Source organism: Gadus morhua, chromosome 4 (assembly GCF_902167405.1).
Source record: "Gadus morhua chromosome 4, gadMor3.0, whole genome shotgun sequence".
Classification (NCBI taxonomy): domain Eukaryota; kingdom Metazoa; phylum Chordata; class Actinopteri; order Gadiformes; family Gadidae; genus Gadus; species Gadus morhua.
Genome location: NC_044051.1, coordinates 19,783,277 through 19,803,877, shown reverse-complemented (window position 1 = coordinate 19,803,877; position 20,601 = coordinate 19,783,277). Strand labels below are relative to the sequence as shown.

The window sequence follows — 20,601 nt, the reverse complement described above, 5'->3', positions numbered from 1 at the left end:
GGTCGGAACACATCATTAGTTCCTAGCGTTGCTACCATGCCAAACTCTTCATATCTGACTCTCTCCAGTCCGACTAGAACAGGGCACATTGGCCTGGTGTGTTGTATAAATCGCTGCCGATCTTATCGAACTTCATTAGAGGCCTGCCGTAGCCGATATTAAAATATGACCGACCGTGTCAAAATGCATACGGCAACCACTAAATTAGAAGGTCAGATAGTCGACCGATTTGTTGGCAGTCCTAAGCCTTGAGCCTTGAGCCTTGATTTGACACTGGCTTTATCCCATATCAAATGTGGAACTGGTTCCTTTATTTCCCTATGAAAAATCTTAAGAAAAACAAAACATAATTATGCTTAACAGCGGTGATACCTGGGGCCAGTAAACATGCATAATACTCTGGCTGTTAGCAAATAAGTCACGTTCTTTGGGTCGGTAAGTCGAGCTTCTTAGCATTAACGTTGCTAAGACTAATGATTTAGTGTTGCTGTTTTGGCTATGATTTGTTCTGACTTATACGGTTTGTTTACTTTTAAACATTTCACTCAAGCCCAGAAATGCTCTTATGATAGCTTATCCATTGTGAGTGTGACAACATGGCATAGGATAGCAAGAAGGCAATTTATTTTTGGCGAAATATATCTTTTTGCATATTCTCATATACATTTTCACTTGTATATTTTATTGGTATCTTAATAAAATAGCAATACCGTGCTTTTAAAAGTTATCTTTTATCGTCTTTGATTTGTATTTTATCATAACATTAAGGCCAGCAATAAATGATGTTGTTCAAAGCAAGGCTTTTTTGCAGTGAGAGGATGACACTGAAATAAATCCTTTATTCTGTCGACAGATCCCTCTAGGCTTGAGGACAAAATAAAACCCCTACAATTTATTTTAACCTCAAAGCCTAATTCCTGGAATTTGGCGACGCAACCCCGGTCCCGGGGTTATGGTTTTGATTTTGAATTGGCAGCTCATCTGATTTCAAACAAGTGATTAAGAGCAGGCGTTGTACTTGTTTGCAGAGTTGTGTTCATTGGCGGTTGCTTTACATCCACCCCTAGCCTCTCCGGATCCATGCTATCGGTCCATGTTCGACCAACACACAGCGTTGCAGGAGGTTATCCAGTCCGGGCGCCTCGGACGCCTAGATAACAGGGAGGGATGAGCACTGAAATCACATGTAATCCGAGAGTGAGGATCAGATAAACTCCCCGGGATCCATAAGACCAGAGCTTTTGCTTTGGTTCCTGTGAGGCGTGGTCCAGACTCACTCAGAAGAACCCATCAATTTCCCCTCTCGACTCTCCCCTGGGTCTCAATCAGCTTTCTATTGAGCAGGCCCTGGCAAGGTTATACAGTGTGTGGCTACTTCTCAGTCTGTATTGATAGGATTAAGAGGGGGAGCCGGCGCTATCACATTACTGCTGTATACAGCCAGAGTGAGCGGGCAACGTCCATGTCACTGAGTGTGTGTGTGTGTGTGTGTGTGTGTGAGACTGTGTCGATTTCTTTACCCAGTATGTTTACCCAGACTAGATGCGTCATGGTACATGATTCAGCCTACTCTAAGAGTATGCAAAGAAATAATGTTTAGGGTCCCATTCAAAGGAATTACCACCTGTTGAATGCTATGTTATGTGCAATTGTGCATTGATAATCGACCGGAAGAACGACAAAATACATGATTATGAATTCCATACCGATGCACTCTAATTCCATTCCATTCCCAGTGTAAAGACCATAATTAAATTTAGTAGGGATTATTTAATTATGTTACTCTTTTTTTGCTCCTCATTCGTTCAACACTTCTTTCTTTGTTTCCATGAAATCATCTCTTTTTCTCTCCATTTTGCGATTCTGAGCTCTGAATATATGGCATTGGGAGTGCAGAGGCTGGTTTTTGGTTGTGGTTTCATGCAAATCGCCGATTATGCGAATCTGCCTTCTCATTCATGACTGATTGGGATTTATTAACAGACACAGACACAGTTGGTTTGGAACCAATCCCACTAACCCAATGGCATCTGGAATCTGGAGTTTTTTTAAACCTAAAACAGGTGAACCTTTGGATCAAATAAATTACCCAAAGCCAATGCAAACATGTTCAGCAATGAATGCGGTCATCATCCTCAATCTGTCACTGCCCGCTACGGTATCCTATCTCAATGTTTTATTTCCTCTGGTCCGTCTCACCATCCGAACTCTGTGAATTGCTAAGGCCTCGTGTTGGAGCTGGACCCAGGCCTCTTTTACATTGAAGGAACAAAGCCAGCAGCAGGAGGATTAGTGATTAAGTGTAGAGTGAAAGGGGTGAAGGAACAGGGAAGGGTGATAATCGACCCGTGTAAACTATACCCCCTAGTGAGACCACAGGAGAGGGAAAGGAGGGATTGAAAGAGTGCAGAATGAAGAGGGAGGGGGGAGGCATAATGAAGGTTTACGTAGGACAAAGGAAGAGAGCCGCTGCGGATGGATGGTGTTGTGGGAAGGTGGTGGTGGTGGTGGAGTCAGAGGGAGAGAGGCGGACTGCAGAGGGAGTCGTTTGCAGTGCTTGTTATCTGAGGCTGAGCGTTTGGTAGCATGGCACAGCAGATCTGACGGAGGCCTGCGTCGGACCGTATCAACGTTGACTAAAAGCCAAGGAGCATCGACAGGGCCGACACCGTCTGGGGTTACCGCTGTTACAAGGTGGCTCATCGCATGAATAAGAGGGTGCAACAGAATACAATTTGTTTGGCACATTTGCTATTCATGTATTCACCCCCTGCACATGCTCATTCCCTTTACAATCCCCACAAATTATCTTTTGTTTGATCGATATCGAGAAAGAATGAAGATAAGGGAAAATAACGAAAATGCGTTGCTTAAACTTCTTAGTTTTGTCCATAGAAAAGCCTTTTATGTACTGTCAAGAGCCAGGCTAAAGGGCCGTCTCATTAGGGTTGCTATCTGTGCTTTAAAGATAGCCTTGTTGCTCTTTGTCAGTTGGTGTTTCCAAGCGTTTAAAGAAAATCGAAATAATCCGTATCGAACTAAAAGGAAAGCGCCCCTTTCTTGCATTTCACATCACTTTGCGTTTTTTTCTTAACTGGTTAGTTACCGAGTGTCGGTCTATCGAAAGCAAAATTAACCGAAACTGACATCCCTACTCTGTGCACAGCATTTGTTCCACTGTAACCCTCGATAAGAGACGTGGTATTTAAAGCATTCCCTTGCTATAGTAACATGTGTCAAACCCGGCAGGGTCTAGAAACTGATGAACGTGACCGCACCTATTGAAGAGATGGGAGTTAAAAAAACTTAAGACTTATCTTTTTAAAAAAGCCTTTTGCTAATTTCCCTTTTACTATTTATGCATTATATGTTTAAACAACCCGTTTTATTTTTTTTCCTCTCTCTTAAACTCTGTAGCACTTTGAGATTTCTGAATGTAAAGTGCTCTACAAATTAAATATATTATTATTATTATTATTATTATTATGGGTATAAACAGCTCCTAGTCGTGGTGCCTTGTTGTGCCGATCCTCCTCGACATTGAAGCCCAAGCATCTGGTTCCGTTTATGTGAACAGGCATTTAAAAAACGTGACACTTTCATAAACTGTATCCATTTCAAACGACACTTGCCCTCCCTGGCAATAATACCTGTCTCTCTTCTCCGGCTTCCTTTTACTGTTCTGCCCGGTAGCCAGCCAGCCAATCAGGGAGCAGCGCTCACAACTCCAACAGCTGTGCTTTGTAATAGGTTAGAATCTCCTGAAGCTCCCATTCATACATGCTAAGTTTTCCCTGGAGATCTTTTGTGTGACTACTCACGCATCTTTAGTGGGTGTAAACGGCAGTAGAGGGGGATTTACAAAGATAAGGGGGAGCTAAAATCAGGCCACGGCCCGCGTCACACTGTGATGAGCTCCTTTTAAACAGAACTGGTTTACTATACCGGAGACGCAGCCTGCAGTCACTAATCTGGCATTATGGCTGCTGCCTTCTCCCTGGAATGTTTTTAATTTGTGTGTCCACAGAGCATTAAGTACACATGCACAGACACATAGGATTAATATGTAGATCCTCCACAAAGGGCATTATTAAGGGAATATTCTCCCTCATTACAATGCTAATTGACCCTCTGTTTTGGTGGTTGAGCCAGTGTAGGCTCTGCTAATGTTTATGCGGTTAAGTGACTGCTATTTGCATCCTTCTGTAGCCTGTTTAGCCTACTCGGAGATCCTCTATCTACCCCCTCTTCGTCTTCTTCATCGCCCAGAGTCAACCACGTGAATGGCTGAATATATAATGGACGTGTTTTGCAACGCCCACAATATGAAGAAGAGCAAAATGGGCAGGACTGTAGCGAGCAAATATTAGTTAACTCAATAAGGAACCTTCCATTACAAACAGGACATTATACATTTATTTGGTTGCACCGGGTTGTTTTTGTGTCCAACGGCAGAGCTTAGTCAGTCAAGGTCAAAAGTTCACTTAAATCTGGGATGCTGATTAACCAAGGCGTGAGTTTTGTTATCTAAGGCTACATTATATCTAATGATAGGATGTGTAATAATAGACGACTGTAGGGGGATACTTTTTGCTAGGCACCTTACAATCACATTTGTTCGCATAACATTGGAAAGATAATATATATATGTATATTCTCAGAATAAGCAATCGACATGCTTACACCTATTATATCTACATTGTCAATTGAATGGTCTGACCTAAAGGTCAGTTCTGTAATTTGGTTTTGGACATAACTGGATTTTGGAACGGTGGATCATTCGGACACCGGTTTATCACTTGCACGTCTGCGAGATATTTCTCCTTAAGAAATGGCTGATCTTTCCCTAGAGCAAGTCATGGAGCATCATTTTGCCGCTGTGTCTGCGGATATGTGCTAATATGGTAGTGGGGCTTGTCCGTCATGCTCTGAGCTCTACTCCTTCCCCCTCTCGCTCTCCCCCCCCTCCCTCTCTCCTTTCCCCTCTCCCTCCGCCCCCTCTATCTCCCCCTGACCTGAGTCCCCCGTCAGGAGAGAGGAGAGTGGAGGAGAGCATGAGACCCACCGGGCCACGGCTCTCCCTCTCTCCGTGGTTCTCACACATTCCCTGTCATGCTCCGCACGCATCGGCACTGCTAATGCAGCACATATGCTCGCTCTCTACGTGGGTGTGTGTGTGTGTGTGTCTGTCTCTCTCTCTCTCTCTCTCTCTCTCTCGCTGCATCACCTTCTCCAACCCTGTGCTTGTGAGGGATGACTCAATGTCTCTCTCTCTCTCTCTCTCTCTCTCTCTCTCTCTCTCTCTCTCTCTCTCTCTCTCTCTCTCTCTCTCTCCTACTCTTTTTCTCCCTCTCATTTGTTCGTTCTCTCTGTCTCTCTGTCCATCTTGCCCTCCCTCTGTCTGTCCCTCTCTCTGTCTGTCCCTCTGTCTGCCTCACCCTCTGTCTGTCCCTCTCTCCGCTACCCCCTCCAGGCCCTGTCTGTGAGCCGTGACTCATTAGCTGTGTTCGAAATCGTTCCCTATTCACTCACTCACTATTCCCTATTTAGTGTTTATGATATTGTGAACTATATAGGGAACGAACAAACGAGACTTCGGACACCACGCTAAACATTTCTAAACGTCATTTGCGTCGGTAAACTGACGTTTGGAAAACACGGCCACGTTGCATTGTGGTTTACGGGAGTAACATGTAGGGAACATCGTACGGTCACTCAAATTTTCGGTATTTTATTGTCCACTATATAGTGAATTCAATTAACCACTGAGAATTCGAACACCACTACAAAATGGCGACCACCCCATATAGTGCACAATATCCTTGATAGGGAACGATTTCGGACACAGCTAATGTGTCTCTGTCTCCCTCTCTCCCCCCTCCAGATCTCATCTGATGACGAGGCTGAAGGAGTCTCGGTCCCACGAGTCTTTGCTCTGCCCCAGCGGGGGCGTGGAGGCGTTGGACCTCAGCATGGAGGAGCAGGTGGTCATCAAGCCCGTGCACAGCAGCATCCTCGGCCAGGACTACTGCTTCGAGGTGAGCACCAAACCATGAGCTGTTGGGTCGTTTAGCAGCCATTATGGTCACTTCATCAAAGGGGGGTTTTGGGCGGCGTCATCAAGGAGCATGCAGGGGTTCAGCTTCTTGTTCAAGGACACCCACAGATAGGCTGCAGACACCAGGGAGCAAACCCTGAATCTTATTAGGCTAGGAGTTGGACTTCCTACCCACTATAGTTCCTGCTCATACTGAAATAACCAATGCGTGCAGGAGTGTCATGGGCTTCACCTAAAATAGCGTTGCTTGTTTGGGATGTAAATTGGGGTTGGTGCACTGGCATAACATTGACCGCAATATTTCACTCTATTTGCATCTTCAGTTCCCTGTTCTAGATGGGCAAGATTGCGTTGCTGTGGCAAAGTCTTTATACTCCCAGGCCTTAAAGTTTCCCTCACCTTCAGGCTTTGTTGAGCAAGAGTCAGCCCTTGAGTGTTCATTAAAGGCATAATGGTTTAGATTGACCCTCCCAGTTAGTAGAAGGGAGACTCTTCGAGCTCTATAAACCTAATATCAGAGTTCTGTCCCTGCTGACTGGCTGTGCAGCTGTGGTACGTGACCTAGCATAGTTTGTCTGGGTAGTAGGGATGAGTCGGTCGCAACCGATTTGTTCACAACGAACGAATCCCGAACGTGAACGACAAGAACTGGTTCCCCAAAACAAGAAGAACTGGTTCTTTGATTCTTTTTAACCAAAAATATGGTCACGTAAATAAAATATACAAACGAACAGAGCTTCGTCTCCCCGCGATTTATATTGATTGAGTCTACAACGTTCTCAAAGATTCAGCCTATGAGAGGTAGCAATGGTGTTGCAATGGCACCTGGGTAAACAAATGACAAGGCGGTACCGTGAATGAAATATAGAGAGTAAGCAAGTGGTATAAATATTGGTGGGACGTTCGGCTATACTATATAATATATCTTCTCGATTTTCACGGGGGTTAGAGCCTAGAAGTCGTTTAAATTATGCTCACGGCCGTCTCGCGGGGGGGGGGGGGTCCGACACCAAATGACTTAATCTGACGTAACGAACAAATCAAAACGAACGAATCGAACAAACGAATCGTCAAAGTGAACTGAACTGAAAGAACTAGTTCCCGGAGAAGAATCATCCCTACTGGGTAGGTGAGTAAGAGGGGTTCAGAGTGAGTGGGAGGGGTTTAGGGTGAGGGGGAGGGGTTTAGATTGAGTAGGAGGGGTTTGGGGGAGGGGTTTAGGTTGAGGGGGAGGGGTTTAGAGTGAGTAGGAGGAGTTTAGGGTGAGGGGTTTAGGGTGAGGGGGAGGGGTTAAGTGTGAGGGGTTTGGAGGGAGTCTTTAGGAGGGTCGCTAGTACGATTCCTGTATACAAAGAGAGAGGTATGGGCTAGCCAGTATTATTTATTTGCAGACTTTATCAGTTAGAGAATATGATTTTTTGGTTAAATCGTGGAAATCACAATCGATCAGCAATGACTGATATGTCCTGGTTATCTCAAGCCGGGAGCAGGTTGAAATGCTCCACATTGTGACATGAAGGACCTGCCTCTGCAAGCACAGTAGGGTGCTTTGGTGGAAAGCAGCTCACAAATGACTTTAGAAAGAGATCAACCTACATATAATATATCCAGCAGGGCAAGCAGCAACAAGCTGTGTTTGGTCTCAGTCTGACCGCACCAGACACAACACAGTAACACAACACTGTCAGGTTAAATATATCCCCGCGTTTCTTCTGAATATGATGAGACCGAGAAGAAGCCTTTCGCATATCTTGGGTGTCACACAGTGATGCGACGGCTTCATGGTTATGGTTATGTCTGTCTCTCGGTCTGTTGCTCTCCTTCTCTCTCCTTCTCTTTATCTCTCTCTCTCTTTCTCTCTCTCTCTCTCTCTCTCTCTCTCTCTCTCTCTCTCTCTCTCTCTCTCTCTCTCTCTCTCTCTCTCTCTCTCTCTCTCTCTCTCCCCATGTGTTCCTCTACTTATCTGCCCAGGAGACCGTTGCAGCCTGTTTGTTGCTCCTCCAATTACGTTATATATTCATCCTTTTTAAGGCTGCCAAGTCAACAGCCGACTTCTTCCGGGTCTGTGCGTGCGTACTTGTGTCTGTTAGTGAATCGGTTCTCTGCGAACTTTAGCTATCTCTCTTCATCATTGTCCTCTTATCCTTGTGGCACAGCAGTAGCGGAAGCTTCCAGAATAACAATTTCATTTTTTTTTTTCTTCCCCCTCAATGCCTCAATTTCTTGGCCTCATTATAGACAAAAGCTTGTTTGCACACACACCAGCCAGGCTGGTGCTGTGTGGCACGGCGCCACAAAAAGAGTGAAACGGCAGAATCTGGGGGTCGGGTGGTCTATTTATGTCTCGTGTGCGTGTCTGCGTGTGCCATCACCAAATCCTTCAGAATGCAGCAGAATCCCTTCACCGGCGTCTCAGCACTGCGGCGTGTAATTAATGCCCGATGTTCGGTCTGCTTTAGTGATCATATCAACCGGGAAAAGGAAAAATTTACATGCACAACGAAACACAACACAACACAACAACAGCTCACCTGTCGCCTTGTGTCACCCACCTGTTGCCCTGCGTCACTCCGCAGGTCACCACATCGACGGGAAGCAAGTGCTTCTCATGCCGGTCGTCCGCAGAGAGAGACAAATGGATGGAGAACCTGAGGAGAGCGGTGCACCCCAACAAGGTAAGAACAGACCTGAGGGAGAGAGAGAGAGAGAGAGAGAGAGAGAGAGAGAGAGAGAGAGAGAGAGAGAGAGAGAGAGAGAGAGAGAGAGAGAGAGAGAGAGAGAGAGAGAGAGAGAGAGAGAGAGAGAGAGAGAGAGAGAGAGAGAGAGAGAGAGAGAGAGAGAGAGAGAGAGAGAGAGACCACCATTTTTAGAGGCCAATTCAATTGTAGGGGCCCCAATTCACGATGAACCCAGTGGGATTTCATTCAACGCTGACACAATAGCTAGCACATGGGGAGGATTCGCCCTTATACATCTTGTCACTTGTGAGGATTTCATTATAGGGTTCATTTTGAAATTGCATGTAATGGCTTATCAACACCTTGGTAATGTAGGGCCCCTTTAAGAGTTTATTAGAAAGACCCTATCCATTGTTATCTCTCCCTACACCTGAAGACATAATAAGTACTTAAATGTGAAGTTAGAGCTTGACACCTTTTTTTCCTTCATCACACCAACTCGTTGACAGTCAGGAGAATGTGACAAAACAAGATCTACCCTCTTCATTCATTGACATAATAAAGAACATTAATTCCTTGGAGAACTTTGGAAATGTCATTTGTGGCTGTTGTGAGGATGTAAAAGGGCATGTCGTTGATGCTGATATACTATCTCCCTTCAGTACACAAGAGGGAAATACGCACATTTCTGATTCCTTCACAGAACGTAATAAACAGTACTAGATTAAAGCACACGAGATTTCCATCAGCAACATTAGCACCCTATTAGCCAGGAGGTAACTAATGTGCAATATTTAGCCTTAGTTTGCTTGAAGTAGCCATACAAAATGCATTAGGGAGTGATTTAGTAGCAATTTTTTTGAAATGCTGGTTCTGACCTGGTATGTTTTAGTGCCCCATAACAAATACTTAGCGGTAATTACACCTGCACTATGTAACTTTTATCCACTGCAGCTATCACTTGAGCACAGATTGTGTTTTCCTCATGCTGTTTCTCTATCCAGACCAAATTGGTCTGGAGAGGGAAATAGTCTCTGTGGTGATTAAGGCGTGGGCGAATGGGCTCTTTATTATTTAGACAGGTGATAAAATAATGTTTCTGAACAACAAGTTATGGCGGCCGTGAAAAGGTAGGGTGTACAGTTGCAACTGTTTTTTGTAATGGTATAGCATATATATAATGTGCAAAAAAGTGTGGGTATTTGGTCGCGATGCAATATAAAAAATATATATTATCACTCAAAATAAAAATGCTATTACCGTACTTGATGTTTATCTTGAGGGGCTTTTATGTTTCCAAAAATATGATTGTCGAGATGGATTTTAAGAATGATAAATATGGAAGGATTTTGAATTGGCCTGAAGAAGGACTTTGTTGTTTGTTGTATTTAATGAAAACGATTAGATACACAAAGAAGGAAAGCGGTATGTATTCGATGGGCAGACTCTTGTGCGCGTGCACACAAAAAGACACACACACACACACACACACACACACACACACACACACACACACACACACACACACACACACACACACACACACACACACACGCACACTCACAGACACATGCAGACCTGTATGCATACACACGCACATGCATGCACACGCAAACACACAACACTGACCCAACAACGTCTTGGTCTCCCATCGTACCCACGTCCTCGCTCTTTGTCATCCGCCCTGCAGGACAACAGCCGCCGGGTGGAGAACCTGCTGCGCCTGTGGATCATCGAGGCCAAGGACCTACCGGCCAAGAAGAAGTACTTCTGCGAGCTGTTCCTGGACGACGCCCTGTACGCCCGCACCACCTGCAAGCTGAAGACGGACAACGTGTTCTGGGGCGAGCACTTTGAGTTCAACAACCTGCCGGCGGTGCGCAGCGTCACGGCGCACCTCTACAAGGACACGGAGAAGAAGAAGAAGAAGGACAAGAACAACTATGTGGGCCTGGTGGTCATCCCCACCGCCGCCGTCACCGGCCGCCAGTTCGTGGAGAAGTGGTACCCGGTGAGCGTGCCCAACCCGGCCAAGGGCAAGGGCGCCTCGGGGCCCATGATCCGCATCAAGGCGCGCTACCAGAGCATGAACATCCTGCCCATGGAGATGTACAAGGAGTTTGCCGAGTACACCACCAACAACTACATGCTGCTGTGCTCGGTGCTGGAGCCCGGCATCAGCGTGAAGAACAAGGAGGAGATGGCCTGTGCGCTGGTGCACATCCTGCAGAGCACGGGGAAGGCCAAGGTGAGGGGGTGCCGCCGCCGCTGCTGCTGCTGTTGTTGGCGTGGATGTAGGAGGAGTCAGGCCTCATCAGAGTGGGGTGTTAATGCAACTAAAAGGTCTACACTAGGAGGTTCCCGTTCATTGTGGGGTTCTGTCCTTGCTCGACATCCCAGTGTTTTTATCACAACGACCCATCCACAACATAACGTCCCCATATACTCCCCTGTTTCTTCAAAGATCTTGCTATTCTGGCCTTGAGGCTTGTTATCAACATGTTATACTCATAACATGTTACGATAATGTGACTTGCTTGTTATCAACGTGTTCAAATACCATGTTATACTCATAACGTGTCACGATAATGGTGCTTGCTTGTTATCAACATGTCATACTCATGTTACTTTTTATGAACGTTGAACTTGTGTTGTAGGAACATTTAGGGAGGAGATTATGGTTGTGGAAAACCATTCCTAAACAACATGTTTTGGAAGAGGTGTTTTGTGGTCAGCACTAAAGTAGAAATACCATCCTAACCTAGAGGAACCTGAGGTGAACCAAAGCATTACCTCCATGACCCCCCCTCGTCCGATGAACTTCTGACCCACTGTGCTGACATTCTTAAGGCCAGGTCGGAAAACTCACGCAGGTAGAGGATTTGTTGAACGGGCCGCGGCGCGCTCCATTACAAAGAAACGAGGATAATAACCCCGCTGGTGCCTCCCAACCCTGCGGCGGCACACTGCATACAGATGCACACCGTGCAGGCAGGAGGTCGGATATAGTGCAAGCACTGCTGTATCCTCCTGAGACCACCGTACCGCCTCAGACAGTGCAGGCACAGGTTTCCCCCGCGTAATGGAACTGAACTTTTCTAGTCGTCCACCCAAAGGCCACTGTGCTCGACCTACGTGTGTCTCCAACCATGCCTCAGTGTAAACAGATATGTGTTTGCATGTGATTCTGCTGTGTCTGCAATGTAGATCCAATACCTTTGGATGCTGTTTGCTATGCTGTGCTACGAGCGATCATGCTACACGCATGCCGGTAGATGGGGTTTTAGTAGGATGCCCTGCATTCAGGTCGTACCGACCTCGTCCATATTGCCTTGTCTGTTTGCTTTCTGCCTTGTCACCAGCCAAGGGAGTTGGATCCTATGCCAAGGCAATCAATAATCAACTACGATTATATCGCCATTAAGCAGACACCTTTATCCAAAGCACCCTACAATGAATGGTTATTTGTCAGACAGGGCTGAGGCCTGTTCTGCTCTCCTTAGGGCGCCTACAGGGTAGACTGTGAACCTGTTCATCTGGGATTGAAAGACCCTCACCGCTAGAGTAACCCATATCCCGGGATCAGTGTGGTTGATGATGGCAATCTAGGGCCTGGAACCCGGTTCCTATCCACAGTGGATTGTACGGATACTCCTGAGTGTTCAGCCTGGGAATGGCTGGGAGCTGGTGGTTCATTGCAGACATCTTGGTTGGTTCATCCTCAATGAGGTCCGCCAAGACTTTGACAGATTTCTAATTACCTTTACTTAAACATAGAATACCGGGCGTTCTTTATAAAAGTTTGGAACCTTAACTTTTATTACCACACAGATCCCTCCTGGGCTCGCTGTTCTTCTCTCCCACCGCCGCTCGCTACCACTTATACTTTAAAACCATGGACACGACAGAGACTTTGTTTCAGGGTTGGTGTTAGAAAAGGACCATTGTCTCCCAGCAAATCCGTCTGTCTGAAACACAGCAGGATCCTAAAGGGGGACATTTAATTATACGTTTGCATGTGATAAATACAAAAAACGGAAGACACCAGTGTGTGAATCACAGGCTTTGGCTGAGTCATCTTAAGGCTGAGTCATATCCCAGAACTGAAGACTGTGCCTAGATAAACTGAGGAGATATGAGCTGGAATAACATGGCAAACTCTCTGCGGTGTCTCTACCCCTGTCATTAAGGTGTCATTAAGTTGTATCAGATTACATCAATGGTAACACACAGTTACCTAGTATTTTCTATTTATAAAAACCACTGAGAATTGGCTTTGCCCACTTGGCGTTGGTGCAAGGCTACACATCACAGATAAGCATACATCTATGTCTATAATTTACATGTGTACCTACCTACCTACCATGTTTTTACTGATATTTGTGCCACAAAGATGGAGGATTGCACATCCACAGTGAAACGCCCCACTCTGACTTAAACCTGTTGAGCATGCCTTGCAGTATGAAGAGGAGTACATTGTTTCATTCTTATAGTTTCACCCTTTACATTAAGGCAATGTTACATTAAACTACATGACATTTCTCTGCAATTCTTGGTTACAAACTGGGTTAATTTCGGAAAGCGTTACTTAAAAGTTATCTGGGCCAAGTGTGTCCCTATCACCCCTTAAGCCGATGTGTGTGGGTTGCTACTTGACCCATGTTGCTATGCTATCCCGGCTCCGCCTGTTTGTGGCGTATAGCACAAGCTCTGCTCTGCACATTGTTTGAATTAATTACGGTATAAAGGTTGGGAATGGGTTTCTAATTACAACTCACTGTGCCTGGCTTTTAGGCTCTGCTTCACTCTGTCATTTCAGCAGCCATCACCGGATTAATTATCTACCCGGATAGTTTGCATCGGTGCACTCTCTCAGTTTTCTTCACACTCTCTCTCTCTCTCTCTCTCTCTCTCTCTCTCTCTCTATGTTATTTTGCGTCGCTGTCTCCAGCCCCTCTCTCTTGGCCCGGTGCATCCAGAAGCCAGCGTTCTCTGAAAATATGTCATTACTGCTCTCCGTGGAAATGTCTTAACGGCTTGTGTGTGTGTGTGTGTGTGTGTGTGTGTGTGTGTGTGTGTGTGTGTGTGTGTGTGTGTGTGTGTGTGTGTGTGTGTGTGTGTGTGTGCACAGATGTGTTTGTGTGTGTTTATGGTAAGCACCACTGCATAGATGAGACACCCGCATGAACTTGAGCAGACACACACGGATACACACACACACACACAGACACCACACACTCAATGTAAAAATATCTATGCACATCTCCAATTACAATCAGCCATATACCATATTGTTAAAATGAGGAAAGAGAATTTCCATACAAAGACAAAACAGAAGATCTACATATCGATCTATCCCTCTTATTGTCTTAAGTTTCCGTCTTGGCCTTTAATTAGATGTGGATAATTGTGTCATAAACCCTGGATATACATGAATGTTTGTGAGCATTTTTCCCCCCATTTTGACCAAAAGTTGATATTACCTAACATTCAAGGCTGTTTATGTTAGCAATGGCTATATTTGTAGCATACATTTTTACAATGTAGGTATGCGGATATAGAGGGAGAAAATAGAGGGGAAGAGCAGTCTGAGGCAGAGGGGGAGAGGGAGAGACCAGGCAACGGCAGAGGGAGAGAGCAGTGAGAGGGAGAGAGCAGTGAGAGGGTGAGAGCAGTCAAAGGGAGAGTGAGAGAGCACTGAGAGGGGGAGAGCAGTCAAAGGCAGAGGGAGAGAGCAGTGAGATGGAGAGAGCAGTGAGGGGCTGAAGCCAAATACTGGCATGTCAAAGTACAGAGGCCGTGCAACGCACTCCTTTTTGAACCCTCGTGTTTTAAGTCAGCATCAAATGTGGCTTTATTTTTTTCAACTATGCATCTTGCGCAGACTTTCTCTCACACGTTCGCAAGCACACGCGCTTTCTTGCGTGTCATGAGGAACCGGCGCACACACACCCACACAAACACACACACACACACACACGACCTAACACGGACGACAAACGCCCCGTGTCAGCCGAAAACACTTGTTGGAAGGCTGGGATCGGGAAAGACTACCCCCCCCCTCCTCCTCTCTCTTTCCTGTTTCCATGGTAAATAACATAGCTTTGTGCCTGAGGGATCCACCACTCCCATTTTCAAGCTCCCTCTCTCCCTTACCCCTCCCCCCCCCTCTGTCAGCCCTTATCTGACCCCCTCTCTCAGAAAGTGCTGGCGGCTTTAAACGTAATGCTAGCCATCAGTCTCCCTGGAAGGATTTACCACTGGAGGGTGGAGGCTTGAAACAGTAGAAGAGGAGAGCGGAGAGGCTGGCTATGTGTTTTGCCACCTCCCCCACCTCTACCAATCCCCCCCTCTCTCCCCCCAAGGGCCGCACTGGGCCGTGGGCTGGAAGGCCGGGCCAATTGATCAGCCCAATTGTTATTCCTATGCCTCTGGTTTTGTTCCCCTGCTATAAATCCGGTAGGTCTTTATTGCTGTGAATCGTCTTGTGTAAGCATTGGTCTGTTGCAATTGTTAAACACAGATTGCGTGCCTCTCTAATAAGGTCATCAGAATGATTATCTCTGGGCCACCGGAGGTAGAGTCTGGGTCAGGCTGGGCCACATCACAAGTATTCCACAGAAAAAAGGAGCACAACTGACCCAATCTAAGTTAATGATCGGGCTATAATTAGATCACGTTGGCTATGTAATCGCTGATAACGGGACATTTCAGGGTGGATGGTGGAAACCGGGACATTTTAGCGTCCTTTGGCTTTTGTCGGGACTCAGGACACGCATCCCAAAATTGAGACTGTCCCGGCAAAACTGGGACACCTGGTTACCTTGTCAAAAGTGATAAAAAAGTGTGGCAAGCCACTCAGCAAAAATGTGCTTTTGACAACAACGTGCAGGCCGCACTAACACTAAACTTTGATGTCAAGTAGGGGGCCACAAATTATCATCCTGCGGGCCTCAATTGCCCCCCGGGCCACGAGTTTGAGACCCCCTGCTTTAGATTACATTAGACCATATTTTTTGAAATGGCATTATTGAGTTACATCAGATATTATTATATTAGATTATATTTAACTAGATAAAATTAGATTCCCCTCCATTTATAATATAACATAAGATTACACCTAATCATGTATTAGAGCAGGACTTCTGGGGGGAGGCGGCACAAAGCAAGGGCAGGAAAACAACTACTGAAGGGGCGGAGTTCCGCCTTGATACCTGTTTTGTTACGATAGATATTCTACCGAAGAGAAACTGGTTGGCCCCAGTAGAAGAAACTTTCAGAAGGGGAATTAGTTTAGTGTATATCAACAGCACAGTGTTTCCCCCAACATTGTATGGTTAAGGTGGCCGCCTTAACAACATTTTTTTTTATTTTTTTTTTTTATATTTCTTTTTTAATTAATATCCATTAACAAAGTAGAAAAACTCTTGTAGGGAAAGAAAAAATACTTCCATCAGGTATAAAAAATAAACGAAACGGCGGCATCAGGTGGTTGTATATAACTGAAACCCTCAGCGAAGACCGCAGGGCCACGAGACAAACACCCGCCCTCGACCACCTTGACTACGACATTACCTGGGGGAAACACTGCAGTAGATATATAGTTGCCAGTCCACACAGTGTGAATCTGAGAGCTTTCATGTTCATAATAGCTAATCCTTTGCTCTCAGATCTCTGCCCGCTTCGAGCAAAATACAAAAACACACCTTTCACAAATAACAATTAAAAATAAAATACATTTAATGAGAATTTATGGCAGTATATTATATAAGAGAAGATTAGACTAGGTACGTTTATTACAGTATATTAGTATATCAGCGATCAGGCACGGTGCAATGTGTCAGTGTAAGCAAATAATATCAGCATTAGCATTAGCATGGCTGACATCATCCATGCTAAATGTGTACATGTATTTAGCATGGATGATGACGTCCATGCTAAATACATGTATGCATTAAGCATGGATGACATCGTCCATGCTTAATGCATACATGCATCCATATGAACAATTCAGTGGCGAGTCGTATGTAAAGACTGATGACTTACGACGGCGAGAGAGGTCGGGGCTTCCCGGGAAATGTTTGTGTTCACTAACGAGTAAACCGTTCCCTAATTACCACAGTCGCCTAATTAGCCTACTTTTAGATAGTGATATATTAAATCATCTGATTATTGTCTCGTTCACGCGGTTTGTGTTTTGTCACAGTGTGAAGGACACACTTCATTAGCTCAAGATACACACACTAAAGCAGACTGTCACCCTTTTTAGCACTAACATATTATAGTCAGAAGATTGGATGCGGCCGTTTACAGCAATCAGCAGTTAACGCTGAATTAATGGGAAGAATAATGACACAATATCTATCTGTCGATTTCTCTTTGGGTATATATTTCTGCCTGCAGAAAATGGTTATTTGATGGTGTTTTTATCCTGAGTCATGATGTTATTTAATCCTACAGCCCCCCGCTGCCAGGTGTTTTCATCAGGTGGGTTCAGGATTTCACCTTCAACTCTCTCGGCCGGTGGACTCTGAGGATTATATCAGATCTCAAAGTACTGTCACTGTACGGCACCTTATTCCTGGAAAGGTCTTCATAAGGCACCTCGAGAAAACATGCAATGGAACTAGTAGTCTGCTTATTGGTTTTGTATGTGGTCAAAACAGAGTCATGTGTGTTCTCTAGGGCTAGTGCTAATGTTAGAGTTAGAGCTAGTGTAGGTGTTAGTGCTTGAGCTAATGCTTTTGCTAGTGCTATTGTTAGAGCTAGTGCTAGTGTTAGTGTAAGAGCTAGTGTTAGTGTTAGTTCTAGAGCTAAAGCTAAAGCTAGAGCTAGTGCTAAAGCTAGAGCTAGTGTTAGTGCTAGAAATAGTGCTAGTGCTAGAGTTTGTGCTAGTGTTAGTGTAAGAGCTAGTTTTAGTGTTGGTGTTGGTTCTAGAGCTAAATCAATGGCTAGTGCTAATTCTAGCGCTAGTGCTAGTGCTAGAGCTAGTGCTAAAGCTAGAGCTAGTGTTATTGCTAGAAATAGTGTTAGTGCTAGAGCTAGGGCCAGAGCTAATGCCAGTGCCAGTGCCAGCACTAGTATTAGTGCTAGTGTAGGGGGCTTGTTAGCCGAGGCAGAGATGCCTGAACTGAACAGTGTTTGAAACACTCCCCATTGTTGTATTCTGGCGTAGGAAACTCTGGCTCTGGTCCCTCCTGAATCGCGAGCTCCACAGCCATCCTTAATCGGGCATGAATCCTTCTTCTCTCGATGCCCTGATAAGGACAGGAAGGGGAGCTCTGTGTGTGTGTGTGTGGGAGGGAGGCAGGGGGTGGGGGGTGGGGGGTGCGGGGGAGGCTGTTAGGGGATACGGAGGTGCTATGGCGGTGGAGAGGTGCTTAAAAGGTGGATTATAATTACAGTGACATTTTCCTGCTGTGCAAAAAGAAGAAGCGCCGATTGTGTTGACTCGGGAAGGGGTCAAAAATAGCAAGATGTGTGTGCGTGCGTGTGTGTGTGTGTCTGTGTCTTAAGAACATGCACCAGTCCAGTACTTTGCTTTTCAGCACTGCAGGCCTGTTCCTTTTGGAGATTAACACACAGAGAAGTGTAAACAATGTCACAATCAAATCACTTCATGCTTAGGAATTCAAACATACCCTTCTCAATAACTGAGGCCCATTATATATAATGTGTGTACATTTAAATCAGGGTATTGGACAAGTTTTCCTCTCTTAATGACTTTTCAAAACCTCATAAATTCTCTTCTCGTCGTAATATGTATACACTATTAAACTTGAGTACCGCGATAAATCAAACCATTCAAAGACGATAAACGATAATATAGAATTATTACCCAGCCCTAGCTTAACATATTGTCCATTTGCTAACCTTGTCCTTGACCATTTGCGACTTTTATATCCAGGGGGTGGAAACTAGTCAAGGTCCTCATCTCGTCATCTCGTTCCATGTAGAAACCCCCTGGTCGCCCCCTGCTGGTGTGGTTTCACATTACACCAGCAGGCGCTGGGTCGCGGCCGCAAAGCGTCCACTGGGTGTGGACGTCTGGGGCAGCGGTGTTTGTGTGAGAAAGACAGAGAGCGTGGCTCTGTTTGTGTGTCTTCATCTGTGTATATGTTGATGAGTCATCGCATGGTCTCCTGCTGTCAGTCTGCCTAACCAGCAGCTGTTACCCCACTCACACACACACACACACACACACACACACACACACACACACACACACACACACACACACACACACACACACACACACACACACACACACACACACACTCATGCACACATACACACACGCACACAGAACAAATTCACATAAACACACAAACAAATGCACATCTGTCGCACACAAACAGATCGTTGGAGTGATTTGGCAGTCTGTACTCTTGTGTTTATGTGTATGTTTGTGTCTGCTTGATTGTGTAGTCATGATGCCGCTAACAATTTTGTAAGTGGCATTGTTGTCATGTCTGTCTAATTTGATGATTGTCTATAAAATGTTCTCATTAATCAAGGAAGTCACCAGAGGCCAGAGTAGAGGGACAAATTAACTCACATTGTCTGTCTAACCGGGAATAATGTCCAAAAGTATTCATATTAAAAATAATCTGAAACTGAGAAAAGCAACAAAATACACGATGTTTAATGCAAAAACGAACTCAATGACACTCATTTCGTAATTTTTCACCATTTGATTAATCAACTCATCATTAATGCACTACAACGTATGCTAGTGTTTACACTTGAGTTGTTTAGCGACTGAATAGCAAATGCAGCAGCCCAGCTGTGTGCGTACGTATTTGATCTTCTTACAGATTCATAGGTGTATGTGTGTGTACACCTCTCTCTCTCTCTCTCTCTCTCTCTCTCTCTCTCTCTCTCTCGGGCTATATAAATTGGCTTCCTCCAATCTCCGTGGGGGGCTTCAGAGATCCAACGAGGGAATAAATGAAGGCGAAGGCCTTGGCTGTGTCCTGTGTGAAATTAAATTCAATCTTAAATTATAAGGGCTCTCGTTTGCGGTCGTTTTTCCCTGCTGGGATGTGAATTATTGATGCCATGCCGATCCCGTTCAGCTTAAATTAAGGCTGATGCTGTGAAGAAGAAGCGATCAATATGTTCTGGTCTTCATCAAGATATGTTCATTGTCTTTTTAACATGCGGTCGAAGCTATGTAAACCTGGCAGTGGCTGGTAGTTGTCCCAGGGAGCCGTTGCAGGTTGGACTGCAGGCTGCCGCTCGACCCCCTAGTGCGCTAACCATGTAGGTGATACACCCTGTAGAGGACTGGGTTCGATTCCCACCTGTGTGACATCTCTTCTCCAACCCTCTTTCATGTCTTTCTTTTCTGTATTGGAGGCAGATAAAAGCGCATCAGATATATAAAAAAAGCTTAAATTCACTCTGCGACTACAAATCTTTAGTTTATCTGTTCATATAAATATGAACAGATAAACTAAAGATTTATACAGAACCTTTCGTGATTACTTTCACACCTTTTTGTTTTATTTTCTTGGTAAAGTGTGTCATCAAGCATAGCTTCTAAGTCTTCCATCTCCAATGTGCACATCAGACGATCCCTAAAGGTCGGGAAAGCCGTTTGGGGCCAAACCTGATGCCTTTTCTTTAAAGGGGACATATTATGAAAAATAACTTTTCTTTGGGGTGTGGGGTGTTGTTTTGGGTCTCTGGTGCTCCCACACGCATACAAACTTTGAAAAAAGTCTGTACATGATTTTTTGAGTGAGATATGCATTTCTGAAAGTATCCCGCCTATAGTTACCAAACAAGCGAGTCCGTTTTGGCGGTGTGCTCCGGGAGCTGAACTGCGGCCGAAGCTCAACATACAGACGCAGTTTTTAT

At 45.2% G+C, this 20,601-nt stretch overlaps 1 protein-coding gene across 1 annotated transcript in view; it reads left to right on the top strand.

Annotated features, from left to right (window-relative positions):
• dab2ipb (DAB2 interacting protein b) overlaps positions 1 to 20,601 on the top strand; it is a gene marked incomplete in the record, with an annotated part of 81,329 nt that overhangs the window by 35,775 nt on the left and 24,953 nt on the right. Inside the window, 3 exon segments of the mRNA XM_030353070.1 lie at positions 5,885 to 6,038; positions 8,635 to 8,733; positions 10,427 to 10,984. Coding sequence (XP_030208930.1) covers positions 5,885 to 6,038; positions 8,635 to 8,733; positions 10,427 to 10,984 — 811 coding nt within the window.